At 40.0% G+C, this 22,937-nt stretch overlaps 1 protein-coding gene across 3 annotated transcripts in view; it reads right to left on the bottom strand.

Moving 5' to 3' along the window:
* Positions 1-2,288: 2,288 nt before the first annotated feature.
* PPP2R5E (protein phosphatase 2 regulatory subunit B'epsilon) overlaps positions 2,289-22,937 on the bottom strand; it is a 143,686-nt gene continuing 123,037 nt past the window's right edge. For 2 of the 3 annotated variants that reach the window (XM_027065873.2, XM_027065872.2), the window contains exons 6-14: positions 19,329-19,459; positions 19,150-19,209; positions 18,059-18,167; positions 16,589-16,642; positions 16,436-16,486; positions 14,524-14,643; positions 9,747-9,874; positions 7,614-7,715; positions 2,289-2,668 (exon numbers count right to left, since the gene is read on the bottom strand). In XM_027065873.2, coding sequence (XP_026921674.1) covers positions 2,569-2,668; positions 7,614-7,715; positions 9,747-9,874; positions 14,524-14,643; positions 16,436-16,486; positions 16,589-16,642; positions 18,059-18,167; positions 19,150-19,209; positions 19,329-19,459 — 855 coding nt within the window. In that variant the 3' untranslated portion in view covers positions 2,289-2,568. The remainder of the gene's footprint in view (positions 2,669-7,613; positions 7,716-9,746; positions 9,875-14,523; positions 14,644-16,435; positions 16,487-16,588; positions 16,643-18,058; positions 18,168-19,149; positions 19,210-19,328; positions 19,460-22,937) is intronic. The other variant, XM_027065874.2, reaches the window with a different exon arrangement.

Below are 22,937 nucleotides of genomic sequence, written 5' to 3' on the forward strand. Positions count from 1 at the left end.
CCTCGGTTACTCTGCGCCACCGGACACAACATGACAGATGTCACATTGTCACTTCCGGTTTAAAAAAGGAAAGACAGCGTTTCTTCTCAGAAGTTGCCCTATACATTTTAGACATAAATTTATAATTGCTTCTGTACATATGTCTAAAATTCGGCTTTGTTCTTCTCAGTTTGGAATGGTCGACGTCCAGATTTAACATCAAGGGTATCTGTGCAGTCCTCACCTTTGCTCGGAGGCAGGGAGAGGTGCACGACAGGATCCTCGTTTTTCTCATCGCAAATGACTGCATTTCGTTGTAATGGGCAGAGAGTTCATGAACCAGGGATTTTAAACGTCCTCTATCTAAAAAGATGAATTAATGGCAAACAAGTTTATACTGTCAAAAACAAATGTAATGCAGACTCAAAACTAACGGGGCTCAAATCAAAAGAGCTAAAGGAGATGATTTGTTACAAATTTATTTTTTATCTTTAGTGTTTGAACTTGCACCTTTGCTCCAGCACTTTTAAAGTAAGTTGTTTCATTTCAGCAGCCTCTGCCAGCTTTACATTGAATCCCCATTAACGTTCTTTAAAAAAAAAAAAAAAAAATCTTCATTCAATTAAACCATGTTGTGTTGGGTGTTGCATATGACTCTTTTACTGCTGTTTCTTTTTCAGAATTAACATAGCCAAGTTTTGTTTTTGTTTTACAAAGTTACTGAGATGACAATATCCATAATTTGCAGACTTTTTTTACGCACAAACTGTGACCTGATAATCCTGAAACACTTAATAGGGGAGAAAGGTCAGCGGCTTTTATTTTCCTTTTTTCTTGGAAACGATAAAACTGCATATTCTACTTTATATTTAAGTGGAAGGAAGAAAATATACAAGTCCATATTGATATTATATTTCTATTAAGAGCAACAACATTTCATATGTTCATGTTTGCTACTATCACAATTCAATACATGAACACAGAATCAGCCCTATGCCACGAATACTGCTGGAGGTGAAGGTTTAGGATTATCAACTCACTGCTGCCACGTCCATAACAAGCAAAAGCATCCTGAAAATAAATTCCAAAACACGTATCTGTCAGTACATAATAATGCAACCGCATCAGGTTAAGTACATACTGGACACAAATTTCATCAGCATCTTATCTCCCCAAGATGTAGTAAGATTCCTCTTTTAAATACAAAGCAGAGAGCCAATAAGGTATAGATCTATAATACAGCCCTAAATTTTGTTTTTGATTTTTCTTAAACAATTTGGTCACAATGCACCTTTGATATAAAAGCATTTTTAAACTTTATTATTAATACTCAGGACATTAGGGATTTCCAGATTTTTTTTTTCAGTAGCATTTGTAGAACCACTTTTGGTAACAAATACAGTAGTTAGGAATATGCATCCAATTCAGAATGCATAATAATGTTTATCCTGAATCCTTTCTGGCTAAAAACAGGGCTGGCGCTATGATGAGATATAGAACGAGAATCTACAAAAAACACTGTAATATGTTTGTTTTTTCCCAGAGGCTACATCCTCTTTTGCTGGAATACTTTATAAATACATATTAAAAAGTAAGGCAACAACTCCAAACAGTCCAAGCTGTTTGCTCAACTCTCTTCCCAATTAGATTCACAATCCTGGTGATCAATCTCATGGTTGTACTGTTTAGTGTTTGTCTTTCTTATTACAAAATGGTCCAAAAGGATGTTTTCTGACATTTCTCAAACATCTCTGGTATGTGTGTTCAATGATGGATGCAACTAATACTGGTCAGGTACTGAAGCCTATGATGTCCCAGTACCTGTTTTCAAAGGATTCAAGACATTGATTTGGATCCACCATAAACTGGATGCATGAACCCAAAATTCCCTTCCCTACTATGTTTATCACCTCTTCTCTTTTACTCCTAATTTTAAAACTAAAGGAGTACCAGGACTACCTGGTTACTGGAAAGATGTTCACTCCAGTAAACAAAACTTTTACCAGGGACCTTCACAATTCTTGGCCCCCTTCCACATGGACATTCAACTCATGAAGATGTGCAAAAGGAAAAGATGTTAAATTACAGTCAAGTTACCCAGAGGAGGATGTTATACAAACTGATAAGGAAATGACAGTTTTTTTTTTCTTCCATTACTATAAATACATTTAACAGCTTAGCAGAAAGACAAGCTAAATTTAAGATTGTTCACATTTGAAAATTGTTTCATACTCTCTGCTAAGGATAAATAAGGAACTCCTGATAATAGAATTTTAACATAGCAATTTCATCAACAGATCTCTGAAGACTGTTTTTTGTTTTTTTGTGTTTTTTTTTTTTTAAAGAGGGTTAGAACAATGATTATGTTTGCAAAGTTCTGAGAAGTCCATCTACTGTCCAAACTTTGGACTGAAGTCCTTTTTTTTTTTTTTCCTTTACTTAGAGACAGGTATATACAGTGCTGTTGTAATAATGAAACAAATGTGAAATCTACTGCAAAGGTGCACAATACAGAAAACTGTTCCTCCCATCTTCTACTACATAAATGTGTGACTCCACAGGTTAGTGATGCTGCTGTCGTTATTTCTGTTAAGTTGGAATTATGCCATCACGTCTAAGACCTCTCTTTAATTCCAGATCCTCCAGTTTTTTCCACAATTCTTCACGTTCCTTTTCTTTCTTTTTCTCACTGGGGAGAAAACAGAATACAAGGTAAACAACTAGGAAAGTCGGGAAAGATTACCTAACCGTAACTGCCCCTACTCTTCCCCCATGTATATTTTAGAAGTAGTCTTTGAAAAGTTTGGTATTAAGCTTGTGGGTATTTCTTCATTTCGGTTTTTCTCTTGCTTTTTTTTTTTTTTTTTCATACTTACATACACAGAAACGTTGTATTAATGTACTGAGCAAGAGATGACAAGACTATTTTAAGATTTCAAATTAATATTCGTTTTTACTTAGCCTAACAATGAAAGTTAACTTCAAAATGACCAAGAAACAAAAATAGAGGTCACTTCTATGTATCCATTATCTTAAAGGTCCAAAGACACATTAAGTGATTTTTATTGGGGACCTAGTTAAAATCTAATTTTCTCTTTGCCTCCAAAGAGTTTCTCAAAAGGGATGCTAGGGATGATACTGATGCAGAGCAAGTAGTAGGTCAAGAAAATATACTTTCCCTTTATTATTATCTATTTTCCCTACACCATGTGTAGTAAATCCTTTAACAGAATCTTGTTCTTACAAGTATTAATCAACCACAAAATCCATGTTATTAACTTATTCTATACCTATATATACAACCAAATAAAATGTTCTTTCTTTTGTGACTTGAGTTGTAACGATCTGGAAGGAACTTCGTTGACAGTATCATGAATCAAATTTTTAATGTTCCAAGCCTTCAAATTTGGCTCAATACCAATTTGACTGGTAAATTTGATAAATTTTACTAAAAAACTGGACGTCCAAAATAGGGTCAACACATTTTTTTTGCCAAGGACCTTTTATATCACCGTATTTTGATAAAACAAAGGATGTTAATTTTAACATCAACCAGATAGAAAATACAAAATCAAGGAATATAGGACTATACCATAAATTAAGTACATTCCCATTTATTAAAAATAATCCACTGCTATCCCTAGCTTTCTCATACTGTGATGAACCAGTAAACAGCAGACTCAGGTAAGAGTTGTGAATCTGATCCTTCCTGAAAGTGGGGGCCCTGCCATCTCAGCCATGGGGATATGGTCCCTGTGCCACTTTAGCTAGCCAGGCCTTAGCCTCAGTTACAGTACAGTATGCACTCAGGGAAATCCACACAGGTTAAGTGAAAGCTGTATATAATTCCAATGCCTCATATTTTTTAATGTCATCCCCAAGTTTTAAAAAAGTATTTGATATCTACGGCCATACAAATTAACCCCAATCTCTAGAAGTACTTAATTTTATATTCTCATTCTACTAGTCTTGAGGAAATATTTGATTCTGTAGTATAATAATTAATATTATCATTTCATAATTAATATTTTGATAATTTAGGCCTTTATACTATGACTAGTGTCAGCTGTTTCAAATACAATCTGCACAATATGAATTCCAATGGGCATAACAATTTTTCCAACAGGTCTCTATCCGGTAATTTTGACTCTAAGAATTATATCTGCAGGGCAATAGAGACTAAATTGGATGATCCTCCAATCATGAATTCCAAATTCTTAACTGTAAGTAAGCTGTTTGGTAAATTAATCATTTTTGGTTTTTCAGTAAGGTTTAGGAATAATATTAGGTCTAAATAAATGTTACCATAGAACACTGATGGCCTTTTCATTTGGAGGGGGAAAAAGGTGTTAAGCAAGGGTTTAGGAACTTTTTAATTTTTAAAATTATTTATTTATTTTGAGAGAGTGTGTGTGAGCAGAAGAGGGGCAGGGAGAGAGAGAGAGAGAGAGAGAGAGAGAAATAATTCCTATTAGGTTCCTCAGGTTCAGTGCAGAGCCCGAAGCAGGGCTGGAACTCACAAAACCATGGGCCACCCAGGGGTCCCAGGAACTCTCTCTGACTAAAACACAGGTTAAACATATGTTAGGTTCACACTGTCCTAATTTGAACTTTAAATTAAGTGCTGACGTCATTAAAACACCCATCACCTTGTTCCTGAAGCATTTCATTCACATCTGTGATCAAGAGTTTTATGGCTGGGGCGCCTGGGTGGCTCAGTCGGTTAAGCATCCAACTTTGGCTTAGGTCACAATCTCACGGTTCATGGGTTTGAGCCCCGGGGTCAGGCTCTGTGCTGACAGCTCAGAGCCGGAGCCTACTTTGGATTCTGTGTCTCCCTCTCTCTCTGCCCCTCCCCTGCTCACACTTTTCTCTTGGTCTCTCAAAAATAAATAAACATTAAAAAAATAAAAGTTTTATGGCATTCAATACAATTTGTCCTGTGGAGCTTTCTTCCAGATGAGTTTTATGCTGACTTATTAAACATCTTTTATACTGACAACTTTACCTTCAAATATTCTAAATATTTCTGATGTAGTTTACTGTCATTCCATTCTTTCCTACTTTTTTCTCTCCCTGTAGGTGGGAATTTTAAAGCTTAACCATACTGTCATGCTAGGATTACTGTCAAATTCTCTTCCAATTTCAATTTCACATCGCACTAATGTTAGCATATGCATATAACAATGCTAGTTATTTCTTCCACTCACCATTTCCAGATTTGTAATACTTAAAAAATTTATCTAAACTGAAACACTTAAACTTGGTGCCATCTAGAAGTAAACTCTTCCATTTAGCTCTTCTCTAATAGTAGCAAATAAATCTCTTTCTTCCCTTTCCCTAGTCTCACATCCAGGGAGCAGCCAACGTTTCCATCTATTCAGTACAATCTTCTATTGATCGTTTAACAAAACATTACCCTTACTTTAAAAAAGTTCTTCTTTCATTAAAAAAAGTCCGGGGGCGCCTGGTTAAGCGACCGACTTCGGCTCAGGTCACGATCTTGCCATTTCCGAGTTCGAGCCTCGCATCGGGCTCTCTGCTGACAGCTCAGAGCCTGGAGCCGGTTTCAGATTCTGTGCCTCCCTCTCTCTCTCTCTGCCCCTTCCCCACTCGTGCTCTGTCTTTCTCTCTCAAAAACAAATAAAGGTTAAAAAAATTTTTTTTTTTTTTTTAAAGTCCGCTCATAGTAAGTCACTCTAATACACCAGATCTTCAGAATCAACTTCACCAAGTCTATTCCTGGGCCCCTTGGTCAATAGGTATCTTTTTCAAGGATTTGGTCTATTTAGTTTAAATGATAAGCTACCAAAATTCAATACATATGAATTAATTTAATTCAATTTAAATATTTTAGAAATAAGGTCTTTATTTCTCTTAATGGGATTCTACAGATTTTTCTTTCATCCTTATTGAAAGAGGATAATAATTACGGGTTTTCAGTTGCTATAAAAGAAAAGGACATTATGTAAAACACACTCTTTAATGGTACGCCACAGTATGAGAATGTGCCCTTTATTTCCTCTACTTAAATAACACTTTTAAATAAAGACTTTAAGAGTTTGAGCCAAGGAGGGTTATAAACGTAATAATTTACAACAACTGTAAACAGTTAAATTGAAAGTTCCTTAAATTACAAGTACGGCACAACATATCCCATAAGTGATATTTATCCCAATATTGTATAAAATACCCCAGCCTCTTCTGCCTACAGGTAAACCACTTGCCATATTCCATAATTAAATTTGCTTTTGAATATAACCACATTCTGGTAATTTTTTTAAAAAAATCACTATGATAGTCCTCTGCCCGCCACCAAACCTTTCCCCTCATTGCTCTTTTTATCAGTAAAATGTAAGTAACACATGCAAAATCAGGCAAAGCAAAGAAGCAAGGGAACCACACATAGCTCTGTTCAGGAGGTTCAGCAAGGTCTTGGGTCTGAATGCTCGTACACACCCCTGGGATCTTCTAAAGTCCATAGTATACAAAGTCCATACTATACAAAGCTGACATTTGCTTCTGGATCAAAGCGAAACCAGAAGCCCAACTACTAACAAGCTCTCTAGACCTTCCTCAAGTTCTCCAAGTATATCGATGTCAAGGTCTGAATATTTGCATCCCATCCTGCCCAAAATTCTTAGGTTGAGATCCTCACCTTCAAAGGTGATGGGTTCAGTAGCTACCCTCTGGGGAGAAGATTAGGTCATGAAGGTGGGGCCCTCATGAAAGGTATTAGTGACCTTGTAAAAAAGATCCCACAGAGATTCTCTGTCCCTTCTATCATGTGAAGACACAGTGAGAAGGTGCTGGCTATGAATCAGAAATGAGGGCCCTTATCTACCATGCTGGCACCATAATCTTGGCTTCCTGCCTCCAGAACTCAGAGAAATACATTTCTATTGTTTATAAGCTACCCATAAAACACCCATATGTGGTATTTTGTTAGAGCAAACCAAACGGACCAAGACAAACTCTTTTAGAAAGTCAGACATGCTGAACAAGAAATAATGAAGTTGAAAAACCACACATAAATGAAATCAAGAAGGGCTTTACTAAGCCATAAGCATTTATGTAAAGAATTCAACTGGTTTTTGCTCCCTTTTGGTCACAAACATTTCAAAATTTGTATAATACCAGACTCTTCACCTCCATGTTCTTTTCACTGTCCTTTATGTCCTAATGAATTTGTTGTGTTCTAGAGCAGAAAGTAAGTTCTGGGCCAAAGAGCTAAACAAAAATGGTGCCTCACCCCTCTTGCTAGAGCGAAGTATACAAGATCTGCCCAATTCTAGCTCAAATAAGTCCAGAATGGGAGTGAACCCGGATGGCAAACTACCTGATGGATTCCTTAAATGGGCCTGAAATACCAGTTACATGCCAGGCCCTTAACTCTGAGGTAGAAGAGACACATGACTGAAGGGAAGGAGGAAAGCAGCCTTTCTCAAACTGACCCTTTGCTCCTTAGTGGCACACCAATAAAGACACAGCAAATGAGCATGCAAAAGTGAACACAGAAAGAAATAAAAGTGTGTTGCTTATGATTTCGGGTGCGATCGGGCAACTGCGGCAAAGAGCAAGGAGAGAACTCAACAGTTTTGTGCACAGCTGACAAAAAAGCTTTAAAAAGTTACCGCTGACGATCTGACTTGTATGTGGCTGTCAGCTCATCAAACATGGTGCTGTTCATCTCCATAAATGCCTTCAACACATTATACACTAGCGCCACGATAGCCCTGGGAAGCACAGAGACAAGAGAACACGTTGGTTAGTCTTACATAATGGGAGCTGCATGGAAAGAGGGAGAGTGGAACCTGTGTCTGAACAAGCTCCTTGTACTGCAAAATCTCCATCCCTTTTCAGTTGCTACAACTAGAAACGACCTACAGTTCATTTCCACACCAAGAGAGTTCCATTCTTCACTGTTCCGGGCAAGATATCTTTCGGAGGGGTTGGCAGGATTAGAGAAAGAAAAATCTAATTCTGCCCTTCTAATTATTGGTACCCAGAATAGACTTGTCTGTGGGCACTTGTTAACTTCATTTAATACAAAGGCAAGAATAAAAATAAAGCAACTTCACCCTAAAAAGGAGCACCTGTGGTAGGACTAACCTTAGAGACCAGAATTTGCACAGAATTTTATTTTTAAAGTGATAATATACATAATTCATCAAAATCAAAAGCTGTTCTCATGGAAACAAATATGTATGTTATTCATATTCAAAGACAGGATACCGAACCCCTGTAAGTTGGGCAGTTTAATGAGTTGAGTTTCTAGTTGTGATCTGGTTCAGTCCATTCACTCCTGCTAAGTTCCCTCGCCAACCCAACACAAGTGTCGCTGAGGTGACCGGCAAGCTGGTGATGGCTGCCGTTAGCTGTGGAACATAGCTAAATGGCCAAAATGGCGGCACATAGATTCATCAAGTGGAAGAATAAGCTCTTGACGTCTTCAGGACTATGCCCATGATGGGCTCGATATCTTCAGACTAGAGTCTAAACAGCACTGCCCTTTGCAAAAATGCCCATTACTTCTGTTTTGCAACAAATCTGCTACCAACACCACTGAAGAAGGCACTGGTAAAAGTCAGGCCATAGGTCAAAAAAACCGTGGGTTTGATGCTTCCAAAACATAAATGTACCTGCTGTGTCGTTCTGCCCTGTGCCTATTAAAAGGAAAACTTAAGCTCCCTTCTGTTGAGGGAAATGACCTTCTCACATACAATGGATAGTGATGGACAAGAGCCAGATACAGTGCACTGAGCAGCTACAGACACTTGCCAAAACCACTCTCTACGTCCCCAAGAGACTACCTGCATAATGAGAATTATTTACCAGTTCTTTATTTTTATGAGTTTTAATAACAAAATTTGGCAAATAAGAAATGTGATATTTTACAGCTGTATGCAAAACTTCTAAACGCATACTAGGAATATACTTAATTACATCTTACTAATATCATATACCACACTAAATTTTCTTTCTATTCCAGAGACACATGTAAAGCCATTCAAATACAGAATGCTTTAACCTTCATAGGACTAGATGTTAAACATATCCTTCAGTGATTTTAAACTTGTCTTCCTAGAGAACATTTGTAATGACAGACTTGGGTTTTTAAGAAATGGATCGTGCTAAAATGCAAATCAATTCAAAGCACTTTCCTCCTTAGGACTCCTTAGTATTTCCTTATCATCCACTGGTGAAGGTTCATGTGGGGAGGGAGGTGAACTCTCCCTTTCCACCCCATCTTCTAGCCACCTCCCCCAAAGACCTGGTAATTTAGCCCTCCCAAACTTGCAGGTTTCAGAACCTGACAGGTGCTTTTTATGTGTTTGTGCCTTTTAATGTGATGATGAGACTCACTATGAAAGGGCTTCCCCGTCCCATCCACCTGCCACATTGCTTTAAGAATCCTTTTGAGCATTACCCCCTCGTCAATGTCAGCAACCCTCTCCTCTCACTTTAGACCACCCCCCAAAAAGCTCTGCTACATTCACAGACAAGTCAGGAGCCCCTCATGGAAGCAGAGATTTTAATGTAACTGCACTTAAAAAACACTGTTTTATAAAATATGTTTACTTGTGGGTCTCCCCAACCAGTTAGTGAATTTCTAAAAGACAGGAGTTTTCACATATCCGTCTTCACCAACAGGCACAGCATCTGGCACATGGCAAGACTTTATTAAGCAAAAGAGAAAGAGGGAGGGAGAGAGGGAAGGGCGAGGAGGGAGAATAGGAAGAAGAGGGGAGAAACTGAAAACCTACGGATTCCAATGTTCTTTTGAAATCCTATAAAGACTGGAAAACATGATGGGAAGGATGACATTCGAGTTTTCTTCTATCAAACTCATGATGTATTCATTATTCCAATAATACAGTGCCCTTTCCGCCACCTTTAAAAAGGAAAAGAAAAAGAAAATATTAAGAGAGCAAAAAAGACAGATAAAACAAAATTAAAATCTCTCCAAACAAAAATATTTTAAGACTATTTTTATATCATTCAATCAAATGTGAAATTAAGTATTAATCACACTTTACATTGTTGTGGATTTCAAATCTTTTAGAGAGTTCCCAAAAGGTTCATCAATTAGGGGAAGGAAAAAAGTTTCCCTACCTATTATTTCTCTGTATTCTCCTTCAATACTGCCCATTTCATCTGAGCTCACATCTTCCCTCCCAACACTCCAAACACCTTTCCTCTCTAATGCACACTGCCTTCCTCAAGTCTTCAACTCTCTTCTGGCTCCCTTCTTTCATCCTACACACTTCAGACCAACCCCAGGGCCCGGCACGTGGCTGACATTCGGCCACCAGCTGCTGAGAATCACCCAGCTACCCGTCCCCACAGGCCAGTCACATTTGCTCAGCTCGTCCCCTGGCCCAGCCACTGTGCCAACACTGCACACAGGACGTCCCATCCTTGCCACCGTCCGAGGAGTAAGGTCGTGTGCTCCTTGCAGAGATGGAGACACTGAGTCTCAGAGAGGCTAACAACCTGGCAAGCTCACATTGCCAGTAAATGGTGAGCACTGGGACTCCAGGCTCGTGACCACACTCTTTCCACAGTTTATTTCTGGTCCCTTCCTTTGAACTGCATCAGCCAGGAGAAAGTCACTCAGTTCCTGGACTTAGGGACACTGGCTGTGCAGACACCTGCTTGCTATGTCAGGTCCCTTTTCTCTGACCACCATGCTAGCCAATGGACTCTATGAATTCAAAGGAAGGCAAAAAAAAAAAATAACCTAAACAATCTCAAAAGGAAACTAAAATAAGAATAACCAAACCCCAAATCTCAAAAAGGCTAAAATCTTGACAAGGGTGCTTTTTAGAGTTGGAGAAAAAGAAAAAAAAGAGTGGCTTCTTTCATTCAGAGGGATTAAAAAATTACATTCTAATTTAATGAATTAAATTTACATTAAATTTAAATTTAATAATTTAATGAAATGGTACAAGATGTACCCACCAATAGACTCTGAGAAATTAAGCCTTTCCATTTACATTATTCAACTTGCTTCAAAAAAAAATCCCGGGCCTCATGAGGCACTAGACCCTGAGAGTACAAAAAAGACAGTCATTATTGAATGTTTAGTACATGCCAGGCACCGTGCTACGTGTTTCACACACACACGACCTTATTGAATCCTCATGACCTCACGATGGCACAAGCGCCATCATTTCCATTTTGCAAATGAGGAAAATAGAGCCCAGAGTATATAAGCCATTGCCTCAAATCCGCATGGCTAGCAAGTGGCAGGTTCCAAAGTCCCTGCTCTTAACTTCTTTACTCTGTTATCCCCTTGGAGCTCATATGCCAGCAGGGGAAGGGGGGATCTACGGGCCTATCCTATGTAACCCGTGACAGATGCTGTACCGATAAAGAAGAAACAAAGAGCCCGAGGAAAGAGTGGAATGAACAATCTGGATGACCTGAGGGAGAGGAGGAGTAGCAGCAATGTAACACAGGCGGTAGCATCTAAATGGGGCTCTGAAGGATGAAGCAAAGAAGGATAAGGCATTCCAGGTGGAGGGAATCACAGGAAAGTACGGCAGAAGTGCTAACATGGACAATGGGTCTAGAAACCGTGAAGCATAAGGCGTGGCTGAGGCAGGCAGAGCCAAGGACAAGAGGAGGAACGGGGTTGAGGCTGCTCTGAAACTTACAACCAAAGGGAAGAACTTTTGAAGAGCCCACCAGAGGATGCTGGTACAGAAGGAGAAACCTAGGATTTTCCTACATCCAATTACAAGTCTAATGTTTACCTGCTAGTTAATGCTAACAAGTATTTTAATGGATGTATGTGTTACTATGCAAAATCACTTACAGAAAGTCAGTATCCAGCAAAGCCCCTTAAAGAGGAAAGGCAATGCTTATGCAAAGCAAAAATTAGCATGTCTAACACTAGGACAGAACCACTAGTTTCCTGGGACCCACGGTCCTCCTTGCACATGGAGTGGTCTCTAGTGGGAGCCGTCTGACCTCCAAGCCACACGGTGGGCAAGTAGTGAAAGGCATGTGACTACACACAGTGGCGCTTGAAAAATGTTTGCTGGATACACCAAGGAACACTTAGGAAATGAATAAATAAGAACCTCTTTGGGGCACCTGGGTGTCTCGGTTGGTTAAACGTCCGGCTCTCAGTTTCAGCCTCAGGCCATGATCACATGGTTTGTGAGATCGAGCCCTGAGTTGGACTCTGCGCTGACAGCATGGAGCCCACTTGGAATTCTGTCTCTCTCTCCCTCTCTCTGCCCCTCCCCAGCTCGTGTGCAAGTGCGCACTCTATCTCAAAATAAATAAACATTTTAAAAATTTAAAAAAAAAAAAAGAAAGAAAGAAAAAGAAGAACCTCTTTACTGTCCTTCTTTCTTTAGTTCTAAGTCTTACTTCTGTCAAATAATTTTGAATTATTTTTTCTTTCTGCTATGGACTACACTGCCTCCCCCTGCCCCCCCCCCACCCCCCACCCTGGCCAAATTCATATGTTGAAGCTCTAACCCTCAGTGTGGGTGTATTTGGAGACAGGACTTTTAGGAGGTACTTAAGGTTAAAAGAAGTCATAAGGGTGGGGTCCTAATCCAATACGCTTGGTGGTCTTAAGAGGAGGAAGAGAGAGATCTTCTCTCTCCTCACACACACACCAAAGAAAGGCCATGTGAGGACACAGCAAGAAGGCAGCCAGCCATCTGCAGGCCAGAAAGGGAGCCCTCACCAGAAGCAGGCCAGGCCGACACTCTGATCTCAGACTTCCAGCCTCCACAACTGTGAGAAATACATTTCTGTGGTTTAAGCCACATGGTCTGTGGTGTTTTGTTATAGAAGCCTCCTGTGATCTGAATGCCTGTGTCCCCACAAAACTCATATGTTGAGATCCTAAGCCCCAAAGATGATGGTATGAGTACAGGGGGCCTTTGAAAGGTACTTAATGTGGTAAGAATGGAGCCCTCATGAATGGGGTTAGTGCTTATACAACAGCACTGATAAGTAAGGATACAAGAAATCTGCAACTCCGAAGAGAGGCCTCACTCAACTGCGCCGGTACCCTGATCTCACACTTCCGGCCTCCAGAAACATAGAAATAAATTTCTCCTGTTCATTAGCCACCCAGTCTGTGGTACTTTGTTACAGAAGCCTGAATGGACATAGCAGTAGCTGACTAGACACTGTCTCCTTTCTAAAGCTTCTGAGCATCATTTAAGGCTCCCTGGTGATCTTAAAAGACATGGGGGAGGGGGGAGAAAAAAGAAAAAAGGAGAGAGAGAGAGAGAGAGAGAGAGAGTGTCAATCAGTCAGTTCTGGTCCTTGCTTTCCACAATGTCAAACGTCCTGATGAAATCTGAAAAGTAAGTTAGACAATCCAGAAGCCTGAGCACTCAGGCCATGCGTAATATGCAAACACCGACACAGTATCCTGCAATTGTGTTTTGGTCTGTTTTTCTGGACATGTGTTGTATCATCTGAATGCAACGTAACGGTTCATATAAATGGCTTCCACTTTTTTTTTCTCTGGGTTGGCTTTGTGGTATAATCGCTAGACTGTCACAAGATCATTGCCTTAACATACTAATGTCTTTGGGTCAAAAATTAAAACGACAACTACAGCCAATTGTCTCCTACCTACTCAGAATACTGACAGCTCAGGGGAAAAGTTCACCATCAAGTCTACCATGTTAACAGTGTGTGATTCTGTGCTACCAGCTACAATCTGAACAATCTGTTCCGGTCAACAGGCAGCACCTAAACAGTTAATCTTCAAGGTCTGTGATGTGGACCTTGGTGAAACAGTGAAAGGGCATAAAACCTAACATGTTTTCGCTCCAGGTCACCCCCTTCCCTCTTGTGTGGGTTCTGAAGCACTGCAGCAATAGGCCCAGTTGAGGAAAAGGTGGCTGGGTTCGCTTCCCTGTGATTCCCCCAGAGTGGCCACAAGGAGGCAGACTGGTGCCACAGGAAGGTCACCAACGTTCACAAGAAGCTACACTGAAGGGACTTCCCTCCTTATGAACTCAGGGCCTTGAGCAAATCATTCTCTGAATTTCAATTTTTTCTTCTAGAACACAGCAGGCAGGGAGGGTGAGGGGGTGGGGAGAGCCCCGTAGGAGAATTTGAAGTTTACAAAGAATGCATGTAAAGCGTCTAGCACAGTACAGAATGTGTGTGTTCTGTCTCTTAAGCTTTATTTCGCATTCTCTCTTACACTCTGCAGGAACCCTACCAGTCCACCCCTTACTCAGCCATATTACTGGAGACAAATTACTTTACCACTTCGAACTTCAGTGTTCACATCTGTAAAACTCGTAATGCCCTCCTTGCAGAGTGATCATGAACACTGAAGTCACTAGACAGAAAGCATCATCACAGTGGCTGTCCTATTACAGGTGTTCAACATAGAGGAGGTCATTATTAAAATTATTATCATAGGAGAAAATAGCAAATAAAAAACCACAGGTAGCTAGTGTCCATTACATTTCTTTCAATACAAATAAAATTTTACCAAATAACATATGTTGCACAGGCCACTCTGGCTCATCCTCTATTACTAACCTGAAAATGGGGGCTAGATACACATTTGGCAATTTGTTTAAACAAAGGTTCTTGGATTTTAACAAACTGGGAGGGTTCGATCACATCCAATATTTCTTCCAGCTCCCCAAGGAACATGACCTGTAAGTACATACAAAACGCAAAACCTCAGGTACTTCGTTAAAAAATCCAAATGAATGATGAGAAGTCATGAGAGTTTGTAATGTTTTAAGAAAAATTTACACATAAAACCAAACAGGAAAAAATTAGGCATTGTCTTACGTTAGATGTTCACTTCATAAAGAATTCACCAGAGGGTACTTATGAAAAGCAAAGTCCCTATAGCTTTGAAAATATGATTCCATTTACTTTGGAAAAATTCCTCTACGTGCTACATCTAACCCAGAAAGAGGGGGGGGGGGGAGGGAGCACTTACATGTGGCGGCAGGGCCCTTGGGAAACAGCAATGTCCCTGGGGCTCTCCCCTCTTTTGCTCTCACCTAGCTAGCATCTGCCTCCCTACTCTTATTTTTCAAACAGTGGGAAAAGCAGTCCTCCTGCATGATGAACAAAGGTCCACAGTGGCACATGCAGGTATCTGCTAAGTGTTTCAGCCCCTGCTACGTGCTAGGTGCTCCCGTAGGATTCACCAGTTAACAGAGACGGAGAGACACCAATGAGCAGGTTCACCCACATGCAGGTACCATTTTAATCCCATTAGCACGCACTGAGCCCATCTCCACGCCTCCACACACTTACGTACACACACACACGTAAGCGCGCACAACTGTCCACCATAAAGCACAACGAGTCTCAGCCTTGGCACTATGTGTCTCAAGAAACTGAGCTTTTAGATCACAAAATGGAGCCAAATCAATAGCACAGTCGACTGTTTTAAATACAACGGAAAACTTACAGAGAAATAAAAGAGTTACCCATTTAGGCACGGAAAAATAATTACCTTAAAAAAAAATCAACTATGCAATTAAAATACGACATATGACAACGTTTTCAAATCTTGAGGTGCATCTGGGCAGCAATGTAGAGTTTAATTTTGTCTAACAGGTATTAAAAAGTCAGAAGACTTCTTGAAATTGTATAAAGTAGGGTTTTGGAGAATTGAAACGGATTTGAAAAGGAGGGTATTTCTGTTAAAAGTAATACAAAGTAGGCAGCTGACTCTTGCCATTTGTCAAGACACATAGAGGAGTTCTCCCCCAAGTCTCCCAAAATGTCAAGCTAACAGATGACCTTTCCTGCTGGGCCATTTTCCACATGGTTTCTATAGAAGAGTGAGTGCAGGTCTGGCACCCAGCTAGGCTCACAGCTAAGCTAAGAGACTTCCTCCCCTACAACCTCCTCACAGGGCACATGGCTGGTTAGGTCTTAGCAAAAGTACAAATGACTGAAGGTCAGGGATTTCCAGGGCCACTTCTGAAGAGCTGGAACTAGAGGTCTGTAACATAGATTACAATTGTAGACAGTAAGATCCCATCTATACTCTATTTTAAAATGGGGAGTATTTGGGCTGGTGGCTTTAGCACCTATCTACAGCAACACCAAAACCTCCACACCATGAGGGTGGCCACTAGAAAGGTGACTTCGATAAAGCTAGACAGTGGGGCACGTGACCAGAGCCTGCCTTGGGCTTCCCTGGGACTGAGCGGAGCGTGATAAAAGTTCAGGGCTCAGGAATCAGGGTGGCGGATTCTGACCCACTCCCTTCCACTTAGCGTCTACTCAGGCAGGCTACTTCAGCTCTCCATGCTTCCATTTTAAAACTAGTAACATGTGAATATTTACAGACCTGCCTGACAGAGATAAAATGAAGATTAGACGAGATCATGGATTTTTACACATACTTATCAGCTCAGAGCCTGACACTCTACAAAGTATTTAGTAAGTTATTAACACGCTGACATTAAGCACTTACCTCTTTTTGACTACATGTTTTAGGCCAAAATTTCATTAACCCCCTAATAACCTAAAATGAAAAGGAGAAAAACAATGGTACTTAATTGTCCACATAGACTCTATGAAAACTAGTCATTTTGAAGTCTTTTGAAATTATGGAAAAAATACTTACTGGTTCTGTGAGTGAAGGATCTTTCTCCAGAAACTGTACTATGCAATATGCCAGCTGGAGAAACAGAAAAATGAAAGACAAAATTGGAAATGCTATATACTCAAAAGGGCTCAAAGATACATCAAAACTTCCTACAAAGTTTCTAGACTCTGGTTTTAGTAATTTCATGTTCAATTCATCCTAAAAATATAATATATATAAAATGAAATAAAAAGCTACTTTTTCAAGCCAAAGACTGACACTAATAACACCCCAGGGGAATTTTGTTAAAAAAAAAAAAAGGATACTGAGACATGAAGTATCCAGCTAATGAAAAGCAGAAAAATCACATTAGTATATTCTGAAAGTATCTCATCTACATACAGTCTAAGCTACATCGCATGGGCTTCCTTTCTCTCTGTGCCAACATCAACAGCACGGGGTTTTACTGTGGCTCCAGAAGAGTCCTACACGAAAGGCAGGCACTTACTAAACCTCTTGCTGACCGCCTAAAGTGGCCCATTCAGGCTGAAGCGGTTTCATGAAGAGATAAAAGGTTGTACCTGCCACAGTTAGAACCGGGAGAAATGTGAAGTTTTACATCTGATGCTAGCCCAGCTAGGTAAGAATTCTTTTACACGATCATGAAATGTGATTTCAAAAACCAGAGGCAAGATTTGTAAAAGGGCTCATAAAGATTTTTGGACAAGAAATCCACCCTTGCGAAACAACATTTTGATGGTGTTCGAAATTAGAAACATATGGACTAATTTTTCCTCGAAACACAGAATTTCACATTTAAAGAGGAACACTGCTCAGAAAAATGTGTGACATTTTTATGCAAACTCAAAACATTCCCATTGGTTTGGAATACTAAAATTAAAATGCCACTACATCATTTATCTGTCCCCTAGGGACACACGTACCACGCAAGGCAGTGTTAGCATGGAAACCAGACTTGGGACAAGACAGAGGATGCTTTTTAAAGTCATAGAGGCTAAAAATAAAAAGATGTGAAAGTACTGATTGATTTGTTTACTTGGGAGTGTGCTTATTTGCCTGGAGAAAGTGAGAAGGAAATAGTGAATTAACCAAGAGAGGGGGCAGAGAGCAAGTGACAGGCTGATGCAAATGAGGATGAGATCAAATATTCCAGAACACTCAAAAACGATTACAAGTCCAGAGATCTAAATCTGGAAAACACACATATTTTATTCTATGTTCAATATATAATTTTGTGCACTAGTCAAGTCATTAAAGTTCTCTGTAAAATGAGATGGCGGAATAGATGTTCCTCCCTCTTGAAAAATACTCCCATGATTCCCTTATGCATAGAAAACATTAACACACATTTTAACTTTCCTTGGGAAGTATTTTATACTTGAACGAGTTTGTTTGTTTGTTTGTTTACGTAAGGAAATATCAATATCAAAGAAACACTGAGGATAAACTTTTAATTTTGCTTCCAAAAGAACTTGCATAAAATTCTACCTGGGCATGGAAGAGTGATAGGCTCCTGACAGTGTGTAAAGGGATCAACACTTTCACCAGAAACTGTTTGTGTTCTGCCTTAAGAGGTAAAGCAAAGCCATTGATAATACTAGGAAAAAGAAAAAAGATACATGAATTAGCAGCGTGATCACAACCAGCTAAACCGAGACCACCTGTTCATGGAAGGACCAGGTTAAATCGGAATCAGTTTCTGTTGGGTCCAGAACAACCTAAACCCCACCCCAGCGGCATCCAAGATTTCCCAGTTACTTCAAAGAGCACATTTAAGCAGGAAGGAAATTAAAGAAAATTTGCTGATGATCTCCTGGCATGGGCTCTCATGCTCTTAAACCGAGTAAATGATTCTGAGCAACAGAAAGCTGTTCGATCAAAGACTCTTTATTTTTCCTTCCCCCTAAAACTGCTCACTTATGACCCTTTCCGTTTGTAGACATCATTCCTGGAATTTCTTCTCAGACCAAGAATACCACAGATATAGAGCCCAGCCTGGGGAAATCACAGAAAAAACCATGGGACTCCACCTTCTTTTTCTCCTCCTATTAGGGGGAGAGACTAAGTAATCACATTGTCCAGTTACATTAACCTCCCTTGTGTGTAGAAACCTACACAACAGCTGTCTCATTCCAATTCATTCAACTCGTCCAGGCAGCAGCTGTTCAAGAACTACACCTGGGTACATGGCTCCTGTGAAAAAGGCAATCCTTCCAATTTATCTGAACTTGTGGTCAAAAGATACGGCAAAGGACAGGTAGCCCAGAAACTAACAAGAAAGAATAAGGTGTTTGGGAGTAACTGGCCTGGCTGCAATCAGATGTACTGTCTCTGTAGCAATGAACAAACTGTTAGCTCTTTCAGTCATTCCGGTAGAATTAGGAATGCCTAATTGTGGAACAAGGGGGAACAAGAAATCACGTCTTGTAGGGTCAGCTGGGAAATAGGCTAAGGCACAAATTAGAGTACCCGATGTACATACAGCAAGAGATCTAGGTCAGAGTTGCCCTGTGCCACTTGAATCTAATTTGCAAAATGTTATTCACCTGAGATTAGCAATTAGCTAAAAATGTGCTTACCTTCCTAATATTTCCAGCAGTTCGGCTACACCATTGAAGTGTTCTGTTTCATAAACAAACCTTTTTTAAAAAGGAAAGAAAGAATAAAGTCAGTACATGATGTTCAAATATTTGATGTTTACTTAACACTTCTATGAAACCACCAATTTTACTCATCCTCCCCCCCACCCTTCACTTACCTTAGAAAAATATTGTTAATCTGTTTTCGGATAAATGCTCTAAGACCAAGAAATTTGCCATAAATTCTGTGTAAGACTGTTTTTAAGTAGTCCCGTTCCCGAGGGTCTTCGCTGTCAAATAGCTCCAAAAGCTGTTGTAAATGAAAGACAGAGTAGAAGTCAGAAGTGGTTTCAGGAAAGGATTTAGGAGTTCTGCCACTCATGATTTAAAATCCCTCCCTCCTTTCCTTCCTCAAAAGTTTATTATGGGCCAGGCACAGTGCTAGTCTTTGGAAATACAAAGATAAATCAGTCAGACAAGGGGCTTACATTCTAATGAAGAGATAAACACAATAATAATCATCATAACAACAGTAAGAGGTAACACACATACTGCACTTAGCACGATTACCATGCAACTTTCTAAGCAATCTACTTATGTTAATCGTTCCTATAAAGTAGTGTTATCCCCATTTTACAGATGAGGAAATTGGGGCTCAGAGATCGTTGGGCAACTTGCCCTCGGTCTCACACTAATAAATGGCAAAGCTGGGGTTTGAAACCAAACAACCGATGCCCTAGAGTCTGTGATTTCAGCTGCCGCACTCCTACAACAAACTACCTACTGAGCTCATGTTCCAAACATACAGTTAGGATAAGCCTTCAGCTCTACCCGAGCATGCAGGTAAATGAATCAACCTAAACCAAAGCCAACATCTAAAAGCCCCCAGTGATCCTGGCAGTGTTCTCTTTGTAGAGCTTGGTTCTTGTTACACAGGTGTACTCACTTTGTAAACACTCACTGAGGTGAACATTTATGATTTCTGTGTGTTTATTATACATGGATGACATTCTTTGAACTTCCACTCACTTGTAATCTACAGTCAGTAACTGAATCCTGATAAGATATCAACTTATGTCAACAACAAAACCTGTACATGAACGTTCACAGCGGCATGATTCACAATAGCGCAAAGTGGAAACAACCCTAATGGCCATCAACTAATGCACGGATGAGCAAAATGTGCTACAATGGACTATTATTCAGCCCACAAAAAGGAATGAAGTACTGATACCACACGGAGGAGCCTCTGAAACATCATTCTAAGTGAAAGAAGCCAAACACACGGGCCACATACTGTAGGAGCAGGCAAATCCACAGAGACAGAAAGCAGAATGAAGAATGTCCGCTAAGGAGTATGGTGTTTCTTTGAGGGATGCTAAAACACGTTCTGTGATTATATAGCAGTCATGCATACACAACTTGGTGAATATACTAAACAACACTAAGTTGGAAACTTTTTTAAAAGGGTGGATTTTACGGTATGTGAATTATATTTCAATAAAGCTTTTCTTTTTCTTTCTTTTTTCTTTTTTTAAATGACAGTGGACAGGTTCCTCCAGCTGAAGAACAAACTTGAAGACTGGTTTGAATTTTACAGAGTTCCTCATACATTCATTATCATCACAATAAAACAAGACTCACAGTTTATACTAAAGTTGACTTTACAGCAAAACATTTCAAGAGCATACTGACAGTATACAAATGAACACAGACTACACTAATTACCAAAAAAGCTATCAAGACACACGTAAGCATGATTTCAGGTGATTAAGACATGAGGCTGACAGCAGAAGAATAACTCAGTGGGCAGTAATCAAATAAATTATCTGCTTTTGCTTGGTGCTTTTCGTTGAACAAAGACACAATTACAGACAAAGAATGGCCCTTCAAATAACGGCAGGAAGTACAAACTGAAGGAGAATCTTCAAAATTGGGCAGGGACAGAAATGCAATTTTTGGCTACACAATGTCATCCATCTATCTATCTGTCCACCCGTCTGTCCACTCAAAAATCAAGTACCTCAAATAAATATGTCTGCCTATTCAGAGCCAGCCACTGGGCAAGGTGTCAGAGACAATCAGCTTTCACAAAGCCAAGTCTAAATGAGCGATACCGGTGAACGGGCAGCATACGTGGTTTAGGATGCTAATATGAACACAGCAGACAAATCCACTCTACTGGGGAGAAGTGGAGTGGTAGGGAAGGCTTCTGGAGGAAGTGACATCCAGACAGATCCATGAAGAAATGAGAAGGCTGAAGTGGAGGGAGAGCGTTCATGGCAGGCTCAACAGCACATACCTTCACCAGCAGCCCATCAGAATAGAAGCTGTTAAGACACCTGCCGTCTCTCTGCCCCGTCAGCCATGCAGTCCATCAACCAATCAATCAATGTCCGCACATGCCAAGAACTGTCCTTGTTACTGTACACACACACACTAGTGAAAAACTTGGGAGCCCACAGGGAAAGCAACGAGCAAGTCGACTAAACACTTCCACAGGGAACACTCTAAGAAGGAAAGGTATGTGGCCCCATAAGCGAAAAGGTCCCAGGGGCCCAGTATCTCTTATCTACCACACACACAAAATGACATAAGATCTCTAACCTACTCATCCTACTCCTTGTTAATGGAAATAATTAACCTTTTAAGTTCTACTTTTTAATCTGGTTTCTATTTTTAGGTGTTATAAAAGGGTTTAATGGGTAATTTGCAACCAACATAAGAGAAGGTTTGAGGGGGTGTACTGTTAGCAAAACCTGAATCAACTATGCTTATGTACTATTAATCTTAAGAGTTTAATGAAAATATAATTAAGCAAAAATTATTTAACTTGTGTTTTCATTAGGCACTCAAAAAACCATGCATTACCAGGCATCTAACTTAAGTCATTTACAAAGCCACAAATAGTATCATCATATACGATGCCCTATGAGAATGAAAGACAAATTACTTTATATAAATTACTTTTTGCAGCTCTATAGAACACATTTTTGGTGAGTTCATGATATAAAAGACAAAAGAAAAAGTATAACAACACACAAGTTGAGAAAAGGAGGAGAGGGATGAGCTCTGCTTTCCAAAACAAAATGACACACTTGTGCTTAGTCATATAGACACGGCCCACAAAAAAGCAATGAGAAATCTCATCCAGCATCTGTAAATGCCTACTGAACTGCACTCCCTACAATATAGCAGGCAACTTGTTGTCAGAGAAAAGCTGGAGAGTTTCCAAGGTGACTACAGAGCAAAGATAGACCTGTCAACATGCTGACTCCTAGTTTACAAAGCCAGCTTTCCTGAAGCTCACAAACAGGGATGAACTGGGGAGTGATTTAGCCAAAGAACCCTCCTTTGAACCTAATCATAAATCTCCAGGGACATGAAAAGGGCAAAATGAAAAAGGCAGTTAGGGTCTCCCAATCAGACATGGGAGACTGAAACTCTCTCCTGAGTCCCCCCTGAGATTAGAATAAAAGAATAAAAATGGAAGAAACCCACGGGGCAAAGAGGAATGGAGAGCAGATGAGACAAATTTACACATTTTTCAAAGATGGAAAGTGGATGGCAAGGGGTAACTATCTTAGGTTTCCTCTTTCTCCACTCTGCTAAGTGTTTTTCCATCCTGCCAGCAAGGAAGGGAGCCAACAAGAAGCAAGCCAGTTCACACTAGAGAACCCTTAAAAGGCTTAAGAACTGAAGACACCAGATATATTTGATGGCAAGGGTGTGGGGAGCTAAAAACAGGAGGGCTGGTTGAAAGTTTGTCGAAAGAGTAACAAGACCTC

Source organism: Acinonyx jubatus, chromosome B3, assembly GCF_027475565.1.
Source record: "Acinonyx jubatus isolate Ajub_Pintada_27869175 chromosome B3, VMU_Ajub_asm_v1.0, whole genome shotgun sequence".
Classification (NCBI taxonomy): Eukaryota; Metazoa; Chordata; class Mammalia; order Carnivora; family Felidae; genus Acinonyx; species Acinonyx jubatus.